Source organism: Heloderma suspectum, chromosome 9, assembly GCF_057233095.1.
Source record: "Heloderma suspectum isolate Gila_16-S chromosome 9, 16-S_ref, whole genome shotgun sequence".
Taxonomy (NCBI): domain Eukaryota; kingdom Metazoa; phylum Chordata; class Lepidosauria; order Squamata; family Helodermatidae; genus Heloderma; species Heloderma suspectum.
The window spans coordinates 13,042,897-13,062,861 of record NC_139466.1 but is presented as its reverse complement, the minus strand read 5'-3'; the positions used below and the strand labels follow the sequence as shown (position 1 = coordinate 13,062,861).

The window sequence follows — 19,965 nt, the reverse complement described above, 5'->3', positions numbered from 1 at the left end:
TTGGCCACTGTGTGCAGAATGCTGGACTAGATGGGCCCTTGGTCTGATCCAGCAGGGCTCTTATGTTCTTAACATGAGAGGCAGCATCCAAAAAATACTTCCCAGCTTATGCCTAAACCTGAGCATCTGTATATCGTCAAGAATAAAGAACTGGCATCTCCTTCCAGTCGAGGTGAAAAATTTTATGGGAACTGTTCCCTAATCACGGTTCACGCAGCAAAACCAGACCAGTCAGTGGCCTAGCATGTATTTGCAGCTGCTGAGGCCCTTTCCAGGCACACATGCAAACATTTCCCCCCACATACACAAAAAATTAAATTCAGTTACTCCATTTTTATGCAGGTCAAGATGGTGTCTTGCCGCCCCTCTGCTTTAAATTAGAGGCATTTCATAAAGCTGATTCAAAGAAAAATATGGTGGACACAACAGCAGTACTCTTTCTCACTCGCTACATTATGTAGAAAAAGTTGGGTTGCCTTGGTGAGAGGGTGGCCAGGTGACCTCCTTTATAGAGGATGGTCCTTTATTTTGTAGAGCTGGCAAAGGATAGTCCTCTATTTGAAGGTGTCCTCTATTTGATGGGCTGTTCAGTCCAAGCCTGGTTTAAAGATCACAAACCACAAGAAGAGAGAACAGCAGGGGCCTTTAAGCGTGCAATCCTATGCATGTTTAGACAGAATAAAAAGTCCTACAACTCCCAGCATGCCCCAGCCAGCATGGCTAGCTGGGGCATACTGGAAGTTGTAGGACTTCTTTCTGACTAAACATGCAGAGGATTGTGGCCTTGACAGCCCATTCACAGTTAGCACCTGGACCACAGAATGAGCAGCAGGCACTAGGTCACCTAGTCAGTCATCTCCACTATGGTGAGATGCCTTGTATTTCTATTTAAGTAACAGTTATTATTTCTGAATTTGCATGTGCAAATTAGTGTCCTAATGAACTTAGCATTCATGCATTTTGTACACCTACTTTGTCACACACAAAAACACAAAGCAGTCACTGGGGGGCTGTTGGAGCAGAAAAGCAAACGACACTTTATATTGCCAATGGGACATTCTGAAGTAGTTGAATAATGCTCAAGAGTAACAACAGGGTCGGCCCACCTGTTTCCCCCTCCAAATTTCACTGTCCATCTCCACCTATTATAGTTTCCAAGAGTACAGCAATGGAAACTTGAGGGTCGGGGGGAAGTATGGCCCAAGAGCCTTGGACAGACAGATGCTTCCTTTCAACATTAATAAATGACGTTAGATACCTACATGCAGAGTCAGAAAGCGCTGTGTGTGAAGATCGGCGGGAACTGTGAGATGACACAGACACCCTTTCACGACTGGCTTCTTGGTTCGTTACACATTGTCGAATATCGATGTAACTACCATGACTCTGAAAAAGAGGTAAACCCAGTGTTATATCGTTAGCGGCAGAAACTAGTGTGCCAGTGTGGTGTAGTGGCTAGAGTGCTGGACTGGGAGTCGGGAGATCCGGGTTCTAGTCCCCACTTGGCCATGGAAGCTCACTGGGTGACTTTGGGCCAGTCACAGACTCTCAGCCCCACCTACCTCACAGGGTTGTTGTTGTGAGGATAAAATGGAGGAGGAGGATTATGTATGCCACCTTGAGTTCCTTGGAGGAAAAAAGGTGGGATATAAATGTAATAAATAAATAAATAAATAAACTAAGTAACTAACTCACACTTAAAAGCAGCAGCAACAAAAACACAACAGCACCATTCTTCCGATGCAGAAGGTAGGTAACTTTTCTTTGGAGCAAATGATTTGAGGATCCTATATTCTAGTACTTGAAATTAAGCCACTCTGCAAAACATTCTGTTTTCAACTTTCACGATTAATAATGGAGTCTTCTGCTTCTCTGCTATTGATAAGCTCTTTTCCGCAAAGGCTACCTCATTTATATGCACAGGTAATCAGTACAATCACAGCGGACACGACCTAGAGTGCTGAAAGCCACCAACTGGAGCTGATGCCACATGGCGAAAGAGAGTGCAAGCAAGGTGTTCTTGCTGTTGCTCTTGTTAAACAATCGGAATTCAGAAACCCATGCCGATCTACTGAAAATTATCCCATAATCTACCAGATGATCCCGATCTACCTTTCGCCCACCCTAGCCTAGAGAATGTCAAGTGAGCTAAAGTGCCATTGAAATGATAATGCAGTCCATTAAATCTTAAACGTGCCTAACCATTCCCCTGGTGTAGCCGGCAGGTTTAGCCAATGGTGTCTCTCTCCCAGTAGCCCATTGTTTGATAATAGTTGGTAAAGGATATTTGGAAAAGGATCATGGGGAAGGTGTTTTTGGTGCTGCTATCAAGAGATCTATTCCCTAGTACAGGGGTGGGCAGAAAGTAGATCTCCAGACATTTTGGATGCCAACGCTCACATTCCTGACCATTGGCCAAGCTAGCAGGGGCTTCTGGGAGTTGAAGTCCCAAAATCTGGAGATTTACCTTCTGCCCATCCCTGCCCTACCATACGGTCTCAGCAGCCTCTGACAATCAAACATTTCCATGAACTTGGAACTCTACTAAACAACCCACCTCACTGCTGCATTCTATTTCTATCTGATATCGATCTATATCTGATGTCAAAAACACAGCAGCACAGAAAGCTGTCTTATACTGAGTCAAACCATTGGTCATAGAATCATAGGGCTGGCAGGGGCCTACAAGACCATCGAGTCCAACCCCCTGCTCAATGCAGGAAGCCTGATTCCTAGGCGGTGCCCCATCCAAATACTAACCAGGGCTGACCCTGCTTAGCTTCCGAGATCAGATGCATCCAGCCCTTCTAGCCAAGCATGGTTGACACTGACTGGCAGTGGTTCTCTAAGGTTTCAGGCAGGATTCTTTCACTGCCCTATCTGGAGGTACCTGTGACTGAACCTGGGACCTTCTGCATGCAAAGCAGGTGCGCTCTATCACTCAGCTACACAGTTAATTCATGGTTAATTCATGTCTTAGAACAACAGAGTCCTCTGCCAATTCATGGCTTTCCAGTTGATCTGCAAGACTGGAACCCTTATGATGAGAACTGAAGTTAAACATAAAAGGGGGTAGTGTAAGCCAGTGATCTGGTGTGTATTGTTCCATTGCTACAGGGGATAGAAGGAAAGTACCTCCGCCAGCAAGCACTCTCCAGGTATCAAGTGCATACAACGTTGTGGCTTTCTGCCTTTTTGCTCTCATATCCGCTTTGCCCATCACTGCTGTTTGGCAACAGATTTATGTGTATAAATAGAAACACGCCTTTATAATTAGCTCCCTTCTGCCCAGTTTCTCCTGACATGTCACAGCTCACTGGCTTTCAACAGTAAATGCAGAATGAATGAACGAATGACCAATTGCATCAGGCCGACTACAAAAAGGGACAGCCCAGTACCCATTATAGAGAGAAGAGAACAGGAGGAGAAAGAGGAACAGGCTAGTTTACTGGGGATAGCGTTGGAAGCTTTATCAGCCCCTTAACTGGCGATTCCCATCAGATGCAGCGTTCAAATGAGGACAGCATGTATGCAATGATGATAATTACGCCACTTTATAGTTAGCCAAAGTTTAAGATAAGATCTAGGAGTCAGCACATGGTGCCCATAGAGTCAAATCCACCCACATTCCATGCAGGCAGCACTACTCTGCTTGCGTTATCTTGAGGAAAATGCAATACTTCCCAACTGCAAAATATTAAATGTGATCTCTACAACAGAAGTACAACCTCAAGGGAAGATGTGTGGACAACAGAAGGGGAAAATAGTGTTTAACTCCTGTGCAAAAGGAGAAAGATCCTGATCACATACAATGACCCCAGTGCTGGTGTAAGTCTGAGTGTGAATTCTGTGGCTCAGTTGTATGTTAGTGTGCTGCAGGTCTAAAGCTGCTCTGCTCATGAGGACACATCCTTATGGGTCGCCCTGTGATTATATGGATAAGGGATACCCTTAGGGCCAGTTCACACATTTCATTATTTTATTTTATTATTACATTTATATCCCACCTTTTATATTTATTTTTATTTATATTACATTTATTTATATTACATTTATATCTCTCTTCCAAGGAACCGAAGGTAGCTTACATAGTCCTCCTTCTCTCCATTTAACCCTCACAACAACCCTGTGAGGTAGATGAGGCTGAGAGTCAGTGAGTGGCCCAAAGTCACCCAGTGAGCGTCATGGTCAAGTGGGGACTAGAACCCAGATCTTCCAAGTCCCAGTCCAACACTCTAATCATTACACCGTACTCATCTCATATAGTCACATCATTTGATGGGTTGCAGCTGCAACCCATCAACTACATTCAACTACAAGTCATCAACGTGATGTGACTGTATGTGCAAACTGGCCCTAAGGGTAGTTTTTCAAATAATTGAAAAAGATTTTGTCTGTGGTGTTTGGAATGGGAAATGTGGAACTGGGTTGCCAGAAAGAACTGAATGTGTGATGAGCTCCTGAACCACCAAAACTGGAACGAGCTGCAAAAACCTCTCTTTCAGAAAACCTGGTGGCACCTCTCTATCACGTGATGATGATTTATTACATTTCTGTACTGCCCAATAGCCAAAGCTCTCTGGGTGGATTACAAAGATTAAAAACATCGAAAATACATTATACAGAGGTTAAAAACTATTTACATAAAAACACACAAACAGACAATATACGCAAGAGAACATATATCTAAAACAACTTCAAACAAGCAATCTCAAGCAAACAACCATAACCATAAGACAATCCAGGATTGATTAAAACTGATCATATGCTTCCAAACACCTGGGAGAAGAGAAGGGTCTTAACCTGGTGCCGAAAGATAACTATGTTGGCGCCAGGCAGGCCTCATTGGGGAGATCATTCCATAATTGGGGGGCCACCTTCAAATAAAGCAGCTTCATGCGGAGGGTGCTGGTTCATGCTGGTTCAAATAAACCTTCATGCTGGTTCAAATAAACCAGCTTCATGCTTAGAATCCACGATGAGGGTTACAAAAAAATAAAATGAAGCAATGATACAACTAATTTTGCAAACCCCAACAGCCAGATCCTCCTTTTACATTTCCGGGAAATTATTAGCAAACCCAGTTTAAAGAAGCGGGAGAAAGCTCAGCTTGAAGATAGCTTGGTACCTCATTATTAAAACACTGTCAAAGGTTTATTTTTAAAATGTTAACTGAGTTGACCCCATTGATTGAGCCGGCATGATGATGACAAATTGATTATTTAAAAAGGCAATGGAAAGTGTTGTTTTGGCCACGCTCTGGATAGCATTACACCCTGCCTTCAAAACACAGCACTGGTCTAGAGAGAAAACAGATCAATAAATCATTCCTTCACTTCCAATCTTTGTCTGACTAGAACTGGTGAGTCAGCATAAAAGCCCCACAGATGTAGCTGTCTGAAATGCTGCCAACTACAGTGACTCCGGACATTTCATTTCGCATATGGGTAGCATGGATATGCATAGTATATGCTGTGTATAGCCCAGCAACAGAGAACATGCTTGGCTCAATCTGGGGGAAAGATCTTAGGAAGAAAGGCTTAGAAAGAGCCTCCCCACCCCAAAGATATAGGACAGCTGCTAGATTTTAGTGGGATCAATGAACCATCGCTCTGTTAATATAAGGCAGCTTTTCCCAACCGTGGGTCCCCAGATGTTGATTGGACTACAAGTCCCACCACCCTCCACAATGGGCCATGTCAGCTGGGATGATGGGAACTGTGCTTCAACAACATCTGGGGACCTAAAGTTGGGAAAGGCTGTACTGTAAGGCATTTCCCTCTTCTGTCACACAGACAGAATAAAAGGAGACTGAGGACTTGGCTCTCACACTGGATGCAGCAATTGTTTTAAGCTCGTTAGCATCACATCTGGCATGATCAGAAGGTGTCAAAAATAGGACTCTACAAACTTCCTAAAATATGCATATATTCTGTCGGGATTGTAATACATTGGGAGGGTAAGGGCCAGTCCATACATCCCTTGATGTCTTAAAACTCACCACTGAGATCTCTGAGACAGTGGACAGGAATGACATCTACTTCTTTATTTAGAACAGCAGCAAATAAGTTTATGGGGGACAGGGTGATCGCCAACATCCAAAGAGGATACAGCACAGAAAGAAGAAGATGACTGAAATCTCTGAAATGATCCAACTGGTGATGTCACAAGCATTCTAGCAGGGGCATTCGCAAAACTGCACGCCCCTGTTTGAATGCTTGTGAGCAGGACTCTGCTTTACACCCTGCTTTGAGTGGGCAAGCAGGGCTATGTTTGTAAGTTTCTGGGCCTTAGAGGCAGCCATGGTGGAGGGCTCTTTCTTAGCACCCTTAGCACTTTGTGTGAGTTTTAACAATGAATGCTCACAAAGCTGTAGAGCAAGGGGAATGTCTGGCCCTCTAGATTATGTTGGATTGCAACTCCCATCATCCTTCATCATTGGCTACGCTGGCTAGGGCCAATAGGAGCTGCAGCTCACCAAGATCTGGAGGGCCACACATTTCCCACCTGTGCTCTAGAGCCTTTCTGAGCATTTTATTGGAATGCCAGCAACACAGAAGGATGCTCATGCATCCTTAGACTCCCCTGGGGGAAAAACACACACATTATTTTTGAGATGGTGGCTGTCAGGTTCTGTCAGTAGTGTTTGATCAGCAATGGCTTATACACATATGCTCACAGAGAAGATGTATACAAATATGATGTCAGAATATTATGCATGCCCATCTAGCTTGGGGAGAGAATTTGCAGACTTTGGTCCTGATCCTGGAAACTGCACGATTTGCACATGCAAACTTCTTTCACAAATAGATGCATGATGTCAGCCTCCTGACAATACATTTTCATGCATTTTAAAATATGTGCAAGTAGAGAGCACCTCTTGTAAACACGTAAGATGACCAGACACACACGCGTGTGCGCGCACACATACAGACAGTGAAAACAGACTTGGCAGTATAAGTACAAATGTGGTTACCTATTTCATATTATTATACATCAGGCTTACAATGGGCAGCTTTATAACAAAAATCCCTATTATACCCCTGAAAAGCCTTGATATTAAAGCCATGATATTAAAATCTTGACATTAAAAACTTGAAGGCTTAAATGAGTACAAAGAAACCAGGAACAAAAGAGACCCCCACCCTGGACCTGTGTTCCCCCCTCCCCATAAATGCCAGTTTGTCACAGCTGCAAATGTTCTGAACATTGTACAACCCTGAAATCTCTTATTCACTCCTCCTAGCAAACAATACCTTCAAGGATGAAGATGCTAGTTCAATAGATGACTCCTCAAGGCCAAGATCTCTTCTTCTTTCAGCTCGAACCTCAGCATAACTATAAATTAGAAAGATGAAAGGAAGTAAGTAATTAAGCAGACCTTTTATTTTGTTTTCCATTTGCGTCCCCTGAAAGTTACACTTTTGCTGTGAAGATAATGAATTTTCTCAGCACACTGTAATCATTTGTTTTTGAAAACATGCAATTATTTCTTTGTTACAGTTCAGACTGCTGTGCAGAAGATAGTACTGAAGTGGAGCAGACGAGTGACTGAAATGCTTCTGAAATGAACAGTGCTGAGCAAGCAACGAGAGAGACTGTGCAGGGAACCACTGCTGCTCTTGTGTGATGGCAGAGGTTTTCAAACTTTCTACCTTTATTTCCCCCAAGGATGGAGGAAATATACACATGGTGGTATACGTGGTTCTCCCCACTCCTGCATTTTATCCTCACAACAACCCTGCATGGTAGGTTAGGCTGATAAAGAAAGAATGATTAGCCCAGTGAGAGCTTCACAACTGGGTGGGGATTTGAACCTGGGTCTTGATAAGAACATAAGAATAGCCCTGCTGGATCAGACCAAGGGTCCATCTAGTGCAGCATTCTGTTCACACAGTGGCCAACCTGCTGTCGACCAGGAACCCATAAGCAGGATATGAGTGCAATAGCACTCTCCCGCCCATGTTCCCCAGCAGCTAGTATACATAGGCTCACTGCCTCTGGTACTAGAGGTAGCACATAGCCATCAAGACTAGTAGCCATTGATTAGCCTTTTCCTCCAGGAATTTGTCCAACCCCCTTTTAAAGCCATCCAAATTGGTGGCCATCACTACGTCCTGTGGAAGTGAATCCCATAGTTCGACTATGTGCCGTGTGAAGAAGCCCTTCCTTTTATCTGTCCTGACTCTCCCACCAATCAGCTTCATGGGATGACCCCTTTGGGTTCTAGTATTTTGAGAGAGGGAGAAAAATATCTCATTTTCCACACCTTGCATAATTTTGTAGACCTCTATCATGTCTCCCCTTACCCTCCTTTTTTCCAAGCTAAACAAGCCCAGCTGTTGTTGTAACCTTCCTTCGTAGGGGAGATGTTCCAGCCCCTTGATCATTTTAGTTGCCCTTTTCTGCACTTTTTCCAGCTCTCCCAAGTCCTAGCCCAACATTCTAGCCACGACACCACACACTACCCTTTAGAGAACCATTTTTCCCATTGACTTGTCTGCTGCTGACACGTCTCTGCCACAGAACTTCTGTGTGGTGCAGAGGATCCCAGAGTATGTTCTAGAGCAAGGGTACGTTCTAGAGCAGGGGTAGGCAAGCTTTTGGGGGCAGCGGGCACATCTGGCAATTTGAAAAACTGCCCTGGGCACCACCACAAAATGAGCATGCTGTAGATGGAAGTATCTGGCCTCCCCATTTCTTAAGAATGTCTCTGAGATGCACATCTGGCCCAGAGGCATTCATGGGGAAAGAACACGGGAGCCACTAGAGGCAATCGGTTTGCTTTGGAGCGATCCCAGCCGCCAGTAAGAAACTTTTTTTTTTTAAATAAGAAGTGGGCCACCTTGACAGTTGCCAAGGAAGGCATCCGAGGGTGCACTGGTACCTGCAGGTGCCACATTGCCTACCCCTGTTCTAGGGTACGCATCAGTTCATATGCAATACTCGCCGATCCGCACTGAGTCTACTTATCACCTCAAGTCAAAAGCATCTGCGACCTGGGTTAGAGCTGGGAATACTTCAGGTTTGTGGGATCTCCTTTGTTGTTTACTAAAGCTCTGAAATCCACCAACTGGAGCAAAGTGCAAACTACTAGTTCAGGTGGATGGACATATGCTAAGAATTAAGGAATTAAGGTGCCTCTGAACGCAGGTCCAACCCAGGAATTTGCAGTCAGTACCAGAACCAAGCTCACAAGTCCTTTCACCCACTCCTGCTTCGCCCTGCAAGCATTTTTTCCCCAGCACCCTAATTTGGGGGCAGGAAAGCTGGGAGTCAGAAAGCCCTGCCAATCTAGCGCAAATCACCCAGAGATCTACCAATAGAGCCCAGTCTGCCTTCTGCTCACCCATGACCTAGAACATACCGAGCACTCCCCTGCAACTGCACATTTCAGTAGATCAGTAGTGGTGGGGCTAAGTTGCCTTTTGTGGAGGCCTGTCTGCCATTACTAGTTTTCTCATTGAGAAGGTCTCCAGGCCCCCAAAGTCCTACAGCCTTTCTTCACAAGGCTTTTATTGTGTGCTTGTGATTCCTCACTCATGGTAGTTTGCAGGTCCTTTACACAACATCTCCTCCTCCAGGGCCTCTCCTGTGGTTTGCAACCATTATTCTAGTACTTTTTCTGAAGGGAAGTCTAGTACTTTTTCTGAATGTCGTAATTGAAACTGAATGAAATTGCACAATTCCACTATACAGTAGCACCACCTAGTGGTTATGTAATGGAACATATAGAAAGGAAGAGAAGGACAAAACGCACGCAAAGGAGCTGATCTTAATCCCACAAAGAATCCAGAAACAGAAGCCTCAGTAAGGATGCGGCTCCATTCTAAATGGCTGAAATGGCTCTCCTAAGGGTTAGTTACTGGCAGAAGGAGCTTTAAACTACAATATCCTGGTATTTTTTGTACTTCTGGTCCCACCTCTTTTGCCTCTCGCTCCATCCGCTACTGCAACACCGCCCAAGAGCTTCACCAAAACTGAATTCAACATTCGGGATGAAAGAGGTACCCCAACCCTGGGTTAGTGGAAACAAGCCAGCTTCATAATCCAAGGCTTGTTTCCACTAACCATGTTTAAGGCTAACTGCAGCTTATCCAGGTTCAGACATCACAATACGCTGCAGCAAGTCTACAACAGAAGTGAAAGCTTCCAAATGGCTTATCGGGGCTGCACCAGAGGAAGAGAAAGGAGAGTTACAGCTCCAGATTTGCTGTGCCTCATTCGTCATGATTTAGCGTTACGTTAGATACTAGAAAGTATCTAAAGCTTTCATTGGGAAGAAACATTTAAAATGTCACTAATGGTGCCGCTGCCTGATTTCAGGTTTCTCATTCTATCCATGAAATTGCTAGGGAAAGGGGCGGGGAGGAGAGAGATTGAACAGAACATAGTAATGTTAGCAGCCAATACTACTTCAAGACTTCTGTCTTGACTGCCAAAAAAAATGAGTAACAAATACACAGTGACATTCCCCCACCCCAATTCTGGACCATAATCATTTTATATAATTGAGTGCCTTAGCAAGCCAATACACATAGCCAAATATTTGAACAGACAGCGTCATGGTTGAAGGTGCAGATGAATAGCAGCAAATACTCGGTACATTTTCTTACCTAACAACAGTGTGGGTGCATACAATAAACTCAGGCTTGGAGTTCCACTGATGGTAGGTGATGTAATAGTGTGTTTGCAGCCATATCCACTGTTGGCCTTTGGTCAAGAAGCGGTAGTAGCAAGACTTGCCTTTCCCAAACTGCATCACTGTATACAAAAACAATCATTTTATTAAGACCACTGTTAAGGTTTTGTAATCTTTGATCCAAGAAAACATGAACTCTCCCCTTGGTGTGTGCACAAAAATGTATGCGTAACCCCAACCCAGGCCAAGATAACATTCATAGAAAAAGATCCAAAGAGCTAGTCAAGGCATGCGTAAAGCGCCTGAGTGTGGCAAGTGGCACCCTGATTCCCTCCGCCTGCACTTCAAACATCACCAGACCTCAGATCTACTCCTGCCATGCCCTATCTAGGGACTGATGAATCTGTGAATTTTATTTTTCTCTCAGTTTCTCATTTTAAAGTTTGCATGAAAATTCCTAAGTGTTTTTGTGCACATTTATCCTAATATATGAATACATGAATGCACTTTTGCCTTGCATACAAATATTTCGCAAGCGATTTTCCTAATACGATGCATTTTTTAATGTTATTATCCATAACATATGCATTTGTGTATGCATTTTTTGATTGGAGAACTCCATTGCAAAATTCAGAGAAGTGGGAATTTTGAAGGATCGCTGAGCTTCAGTTCACATAGTCATTTGAAAGTGCTAAATCCAGTCAATTCACATTAAAATGTGAACTGAACAAATTTCTCCTTTATCCCTAGCCATATCAAGGATTGCTTTTGTGCCCTGACTTTCAAACAGCTTGTTGTGCAGTCTTCCTTGGGCCTATCCATACCCTGTCTATCTCTCTGATTACAAAACTGGTGTTCATAAGGTTGCCAGCTTGCAGTCCAGAGATCTGCTCTCTCTCTTTCAGACTAGTCATTTTAGAACTACACCTGCATCCATTTTCAAATACAACTGACTTAACGTCAGGAACATGATAATAGACAGAAACTTGATCTGAAAACAAACCCCAGTAGAGTGCCTAGCTGCTAATTTGAAATATTCGTAGCTTCCGCATTTTCAAAACTGTAAGCAGTACAGCTGCCAGATTGGAGACTAGAAAGTTGCTCTGTCCCTTTCAAACAGGCCTGCATAGCTTGTGATTCACCAAGCTGAAATTAGCCCAATAGGATCTCAATAAAATTCGCATTTTAGTGATGTCTGTCTGTGACTGCACACACAAAAAGAAGGGGGTTGGAATCTGGCAAACCACAATAAACAGCTAGTTCAATTTCTGGGTCACAAACTGTAGAGGCCTGTTTTTAAAACAACTGATATTACTAAAAACTATTTTATATACCTGCCAAGTAGCAGCCATGCTTTCTCTATGCTCCTTTTGTCTTCCACTTTCTCCAATTTGCTATGGGGCATGCCTAAGCATTAAAGCTTCAGAGCAAATCTCCAGGTTGTAACCTGACAGCCATACACAATATTGACAAGGAAGAGAGTCCTGTGCTGGCATTGCAGGATTATGTAAAAACAAAAAACCCACCCCCGAAATACTGAGAAAGTGAACGATCCACAGAAGAAGCTGCAATTCAAGGCTGCTCGGTGCTGTAACGCTAGAAAAGACACCCCCCCAAACCGTAAGGAAGTTCCCTCAACCACACCAAATAATGAAACAGGAACTCTTCATACCTTTCTATGGACACTAGTACCAAAATTAGAGTTCCCACCTTTATGTACTGTACCTGCTCCTGTACCATTAACAACAGCCTGACGTGCACAAATTAAGGAGCCGGACCTTTTCCCCAGCATCTAGTTTCACCTGCTAAATTTGTGTACATTACATTCCTGATACAGCCACAGGAGCAGTGCCAATAAAAATAGCGGCCACCCTACCCAAAAAGTCAGTAAGCGGCCTAGTAGCTCTGTATCCAAGAGACAGACAGGGTATGGATAGGCCCAAGGAGAGCTAAAAGAGAAATGAAAAAACTTGGCAACGAGTTAAATATGCCTCTTAATCTGGTTAATGGGAACATCCAGCACACTGTGTAACAGGTCATGCAATCCAGACACTGCCAGGAGTTAGGGCGAGGTCTGCGGCAGAGATCAGTTTAATTCTTGTTGCTTCAAGCCTACAGCAAAGGGCATCCATTGCCTCACTGCGGTTTCAAAGTGCAAATCAAAAACACACACAGGGCTTCATTTGCTCTCCATAGTTACCAAGTCAAAAAGACATCTTCTTTATATAACTTCAAGCTGATTTACATAGAGTGCATAATGAAGGCAGATGTGCCCCATTCTAGCACACAGCAATGTACTGCTGTGGGATGTTCAAAATAATACTGTCTGTTTACCTTACTCCTCTTTTGACTGCTTCAAGAATCACAGGTGGGACAGAGGTACCGTAAGAAAGCTGTGGGTCACATTGGATGTGAAGTTAAATGCTTCCTTGCGCTAAATGAGCTCATTTTAAAAAATGTAAATAGCAGATGCTGGTAATTATCAGGATTGCAGCAAATGGGGCGGGGGAGTGTAACCCGTTCCTCCCCTGCTGCAGTGCTGACGGAAACCCCTCCTCTGGTGCTATTTGCACTGGAGCCAATGGGGGATTTCCCCTGAGTTCCAGAAAGACAGGGGCCAAAATGATTCAGATGAAGGCTTTCAAAAGTACGTGAAGGATACAGCTATTAATAGCTAATGGTCATGATGGCTATATATCAGAAGCTGTATGCCAGTTGTCAGGAACATGAGTGGGAGGGTGCTAAGGCACTCATGTCTTACTGGTGGGTTTCCCATAGGTGGCTAGTCAGCCACTGTGTGAACCGAATGCTGGACTAGATAGACCTTTGCTCTGATCCAGCAGGGCTCTTCTTATGTCCCAAATGTGCTGGCAATGCAGCAAGTTTTGAGCTGCGTGGAGTTTTTCAAGTAGTAAATTGAACCTGCAGCCTTTATTGAAGGTGATATATGTGTCTCTTCATACTAATTTGCAGATTTTTTAAAATGCAAATTGTATGGGGGGGGCTGATAATGGGATCAGAGTGTATATGAAGAGGGGTTTTAACCCTTTCCTCCCTTGTTGTGGTCTGAGGGAAATCCCTCCTCTGGTAACAATGGGGTCTTTCCTCTCAGTGCAAATACTGGCATATTCCCAAATCTTTGTAAAATGGAGGGGGTTTGCATTCAGTTTTTACTCTTTGAGGACACATACTCTGCTAAGAAATAAAGAGAGGAATTTTCCTCCAGACTGCGCCTGTTCTGATCCTCTTAAATATTACACACACTCACACACAGTTGACACAATCTGCATTTCAAAAAATCTGCACATTTAAATGTCTGCTTTGGCCCTGTGATAAGAACTAACACCATTTTATGAAACTAACATGCAATTCTTCATCATAAATTTTTTTTGTATGACTACACTGGTTTGCACTGGTTTCCCCCCTAAATGGGGGAAAGAAGGAACAGTTACAATGCACTGGAAAATCCCATTGAAGCAAGGAGCAAAAATCACTTACGTTGCTCATGGCACCTAGCAAGAAGCTCCAGGTCATCAGCATGATAATAGTCGTAACCTGATGTCCCAAGCACCTCGAAGGGTAAATATCCTATAATAGGTGGGGCTCTGGAAGCAAAGAAAAAGCAGTGAGTACAAAACTATGTCTTTTGAGAGCTCTTTAGCAAGTAAAAAAACCACATAAGCATTATTGTAGTATCATTTTATCTGGCCTTGCAAGAAAGGTTAGGGAACTAACTTGCCCAGGTCACATACAGAGCTAACCAGACGTTTTCTGGGTAAGAGAATGAATTATAATGTACTTAGGGTGCAATCCTATGCAGGTTTAGACAGCAAGAAATCCTACAATTTCCAGCATTCCCCTGCCAGCTGGCTGAGGAATGCTGGGAGTTGTAGGACTTCTTGCTGTCTAAACCTGCATAGGATTGCACCCTTAATTATTTTCGTTAAAAGAACTCTGCCTAAGCCCATGGCCAATCAGAATAGGCCAAATGGGCCAATAGTTTGACTCAGTGCAAGACATCTACATTCTTACACAGTTTATTCAGACATTGAGTTCAGGCATCAAAGGTAGGGAAGTGAGTCATGCTTGAGAGATTTATAGCTTGACAGGCACTCTAATTGTCCATCTATGTAACAAACTATAGTTGTTGTTGTTGTTCAGTCGTTCAGTCGTGTCCGACTCTTCGTGACCCCATGGACCATAGCACGCCAGGCCTTCCTGTCCTGCGCTCTCTCCCGGAGCGTGCTCAAGTTCATATTCATTGCATCCGTGATGCTATCTAGCCATCTCATCCTCTGCCGTCCCCTTCTCCTTTTGCCTTCAGTCTTTCCCAGCATCAGGGTCTTTTCCAGGGAGTTTTCTCTTCGCATTAGGTGGCCAAAATATTGGAGCTTCAGCTTCATTATCTGTCCTTCCAATGAGCACTCAGGGTTGATTTCCTTTAGGATGGACTGATTTGACCTCCTTGCAGTCCAGGGGACTCGTAAGAGTCTTCTCCAGCACCACAGTTCGAAAGCATCAATTCTTCGGCGCTCAGCCTTCCTTATAGTCCAGCTCTCACAGCCATACATTACTACTGGGAAAACCATAGCTTTGATTAGACGGACCTTTGTCGGCAAGGTGATGTCTCTGCTTCTTACTATGCTGTCTAGGTTGGCCATAGCTTTCCTCCCAAGGAGCAAGCGTCTTTTAATTTCATGGCTACAGTCACCGTCTGCGGTGATCTTGGAGCCCAAGTAAGTAAAATCTGTCACTGCTTCCATTTCTTCCCCTTCTATATGCCAGGAAGTGATAGGGCCAGATGACATGATCTTAGTTTTTTTAATGTTGAGTTTCAAACCAGCTTTTGCACTCTCCTCTTTCACCCTCAACAAGAGGCTCTTGAGATCCTCTTCGCTTTCTGCCATTAGGGTGGTATCGTCTGCGTATCTGAGGTTGTTGATAATTCTCCCGGCAATCTTAATTCCGACCTCTGATTCATCCAACCCGGCATTTCTCATGATGTACTCTGCATATAAGTTAAATAAGCAGGGTGACAATATGCAGCCTTGTCGTACTCCTTTCCCAATTTTGAACCACTCGGTTGCTCCATGTCTGGTTCTTACTGTTGCTTCTTGACCCTCGTACAGGTTTCTCAGGAGACGGGTAAGGTGGTCTGGTACTCCCATCACTTTCAGAATTTGCCACAGTTTGTTGTGATCCACACAATCAAAGGCTTTAGCGTAGTCAATGAAGCAGAAATAGACGTTTTTCTGGAATTCTCTTGCTTTCTCCATGATGCAGCGAATGTTGGCGATTTGATCTCTAGTTCCTCTGCCTCTTCGAAACCCAGCTTGTACTTCCGGTAGTTCTCGGTTCGCATACTGCTGAAGCCTAGCTTGTAGGATTTTGAGCATCACCTTGCTGGCATGTGAAATGAGCGCAATTGTGCGGTAGTTTGAACACTCTTTGGCGTTGCCCTTCTTTGGAATTGGAATGTAAACTGACCTTTTCCAGTCTTGTGGCCACTGTTGAGTGTTCCAGATTTGTTGGCATATTGAATGCAGCACTTTAACAGCATCATCTTTTAGGATTTTAAATAGCTCGGCTGGAATACTGTCATCTCCGCTAGCTTTGTTGTTACTAATGCTTCCTAAGGCCCACTTGACTTCACTCTCGAGGATGTCCGGCTCAAGTTCAGTGACCGCACTATCATGGCTATCAGGGACATTTGCCGGCTACACTCAGGGCTATGTCTACATGCCATGGTTTTAGAAGGTGCTTCCTCAGAATCTCAGCATTTTCTTTCAAACCAAGCATCAAGTTTGTATCCCTTATGAGCAGATATTCTTGAAAGTGTGGGCAAAGCTAGAGGATTACCAGACAGGACAGAAGCCAGAGTTTCAATGTCCTCTCTAGCCCTTTCTTCCTCCAAAACGATAGGCAGAAGAAGAGTAAATTATGCAAAAATAGTTTTAAAATTACAGGAAAATTATGCAAAATAAGAAAATATGCCTTTCTGACTAATATGCACACACACATACCCCTTATAAATGCTATATAATTGTATTTTCATTCTTTCATTAAATAGTAAACTTCTGCTTAGGTAATTTTACTCTAACACTTCTATGAACATATTGGTGATAGACTAAGAATTACAATTACTAAGTTTCTTTATTTCTTTAGTGATCCTGTTCTATTATTATGTATATTCTTTTTTGCCTTCATTTTTAACTTAATTTCAAAATTCAATTTCATGGGGGAATAAGGCCCTGTACAATAATATTTTTACATACTTTGGATAATCAGTAACAAGAATATGGTGCAATTTATTTGTTTAGTTATTTATTTTATTATGTTTTTAAACCACTCAATAACTAACGTTGTCTAGGGAGTGTTGAAATCGCAAACATAAAAGGCGAAGTAACAACAACAAAATAACAGTTCTCCTTTGCACAGATTTTGTTCGTTTTTAGGGCTGTAGGATACAATCCTATGCATGTTTTTTATATGGCTTCCATATAGCCATTGACAGAGATATCCTCCATCAATATATCCAGTTCCTTCTAAAGCCTTGTAAGGCAGCGCCCATCAGCAGATGAGGTGGTGATGGACTGCATATATTACATATTGTTCAGAAATTTAGTTTGTGTGCATACTTGCACACAAGTCTTCCATAAACACTGCCACCATAGAAGGGAAGATTGTTATTAAGCCAAGGTTGCTACTGTCAAGTAATTATCTTCAAACAGTGGCAAACACTGAGGACAAACCTCTGCATTGACTACAGGGTGACTGTTCTAATTACTCATATGAACAGGTCGACTTAAGTAAGTAGTAAGCAGAGTAACATATGCTTCCTCATAAGACATAATTTGGCAAACTTGTACACATTCATGCCTTGCCTTTCTGCACAAGCCTAACCTTGTTCATTCAGAAGTAAGCGCCATGATGTTCAATGAGATTTACTCCCAAGTAACTGCAGACAGGACTGTAGGCTTCAGCTCCTATCCTAAGCACACTTAGGGTGCAATCCTATGCATGTTTAGACAGAAAAAAGTCCTACAGCGCCCAGCATTCCCCAGCCAGCTGTGCTGGGAGCTGTAGGACTTTTTTCTGTCTAAACATGCATAGGACTGGAACCTTAGAAGGGAGTAAACTCCACTGAACACAGTGGGGTTTCCTTCTAAGTAAACATGGTTAGGATTGTGCTGCTCATCTCACAAATAATTTGCCTTCATTCTCAGAAGGGTTGAGAGTAGCATGAAGTATGACAACCTGTATGTATTGAGGAAATAGTTAATGTTCTTAAAATTACTGCACTCATAAGAACAAGCTGGAGGCATTATTGCATAACGAAAGAACATCCTTTGTGTTGTTCTTTCCTTTCAATTGTCCTTCAATATGCTTTTTGTGGGAGGCATCTATCACAAAGCGACCTACAAACAGGTTACAGATAAAAGCAGGACATTGGAGGGCGGGGGAATTCAGGCCAGTAAAATGTAAAGTATGCTATGTGTTGGGATAACAGGAACGCACCAAAAGTGAGTATGCCGTTTATAAAAAGGAAAGAGCAAAATGAACAATGGGAAAGCGACTGTGGGTGTTTTTAGGTGTATGCCTAAGATGTGTAAAGATTTCATATAGGTATCCATGGGTAAAATCCAACAGAAGTCCTACTTAGGGTAGACCCATTGAAAAGAATGGAAGTTAACTTCATCATGACTAACTAAAGTCCCATTCCTGTCAATGGGTCTACTCTAAGTATGTTAACATATGTTGGATTCTACCCCATGTCAGTGGCCCAGGATTGGCTGCAGCTTCTTGTTGCATTTATGCTTAGTGGGAAATCTGGGTTTATTGCTGTAAAACAGGGGTGTCAAACCTCTTTCAGCCCAAGGAGCAAATTCAATTTCAGAGAAGCTCCTGGGGGCCACATTCCAGTGGTGAGTGGGGCCAAAGGCAAAGGGGACAGGGCCAAAATACAAACAAATACCAGCATATTGTAGCTTAAAGCCCTTACTGCCAATAACTAAGCCTCAGGTGAGGCATTTCAACCACTCAGAATGTGGGGGCAGGGGGGGCACAAACGCTGGGAAACCACCAAATGATTGGTGGTTGTGAGAAAGCAGGTAGGGCCACGGGCATTGGCCATTGCCACCTGGGAAACCCCAGAGGGCTGGACTGGGACCCTAGGTCTGAGATTCCCCAGCCCTGCTGTATAATGTACAAAACAGCCCTCACTAGAGGATAGAATCATAGAATAGTAGGGTTGGAAGAGGGCTACAAGACCATCGAGTCCGACCCCCTGCTCCATGCAGGAATCCAAGTCAGAGCATCCCTGACTGGTAGCTGTCCAGCTTAATCTTGAATGACTCAAGATGGCTTGAGATGGCTTCTCAATGGCTACTAGATATGACAACTGGGACCTGCAACGATATGTTAAACTGTGGTGTTCTCCCTCTATAGTGTCCTAGCCAGCCATGCCTTTTTTCATACTCTATTCCATTCCCCAGCCAGCCTTAGTCATCACTGGGCTATTCTTAGGGTTCTGTTTCTAAAGTTCTAAAGATACCTCTTTCGTGTGAGGTGGTACTGTTTTAGCTACATATGGATCCACGCTTGGAGAATAAGCTTGCTATTTCGGGGGGGGCAGCAAAATGTGCCCCTCCAGATGTTGCTGGACCACACATTCCCACCCCTGCTATACAGGTTGGCTAAATGAAACTTCCAGGTTCAGAGGCAGCATCCCACTGAATCCCAGTTACCTGCCCGACACAGTATGCTGGTGGACGTCTAATTGGCTACTGTAGGAAACAGGATGCTGGACTGGAGCAACACTATGCATGTTTACATATTAACATGTTTGTTCTGGTGACCAGCACTCTAACAGGGCAATCCTATGCAAGCTTACTCAGAACCAAGTCCCATTTTGTTCAATGCTATTTACTCTCTAATAAGTGCATTTGGGACAGTTACCTTACAGAGCCAACAGTAATCCTAATCTGAAGTAGGTCAATCGAACTTACTCAGAGGTAAGCGGGTGTAGGATTGCAACCTTAATTGCTTACTCACAAGCCACACATTCAAGAGAGGGACACCAGCTGGCAGGCACATTATGTTGATCATAAAAAATGCACTTTCACATTTCATATCTTACATGAAACCACAATAAACAGAGTTACCAGCCAGGAGAGAAACAGCCTGGCCTGCTCTTTCTGCTTTAACAGTAGTTTGATCTACAAAAACCAGCAGGTGAAGATTTACTATCACATGCGAAGTCCTTAAACAGCTTTTTAAAGGCATAGCTAAAGGGAATGCTTTAAAGGTAAACAGTAAATAAC

At 43.5% G+C, this 19,965-nt stretch overlaps 1 protein-coding gene across 1 annotated transcript in view; it reads right to left on the bottom strand.

The window, feature by feature from the left end:
* PASD1 (PAS domain containing repressor 1) overlaps positions 1-19,965 on the bottom strand; it is a 179,387-nt gene that overhangs the window by 13,793 nt on the left and 145,629 nt on the right. The window contains exons 12-15 of the mRNA XM_084813726.1: positions 14,141-14,247; positions 10,617-10,764; positions 7,257-7,338; positions 1,263-1,386 (exon numbers count right to left, since the gene is read on the bottom strand). Coding sequence (XP_084669852.1) covers positions 1,263-1,386; positions 7,257-7,338; positions 10,617-10,764; positions 14,141-14,247 — 461 coding nt within the window. The remainder of the gene's footprint in view (positions 1-1,262; positions 1,387-7,256; positions 7,339-10,616; positions 10,765-14,140; positions 14,248-19,965) is intronic.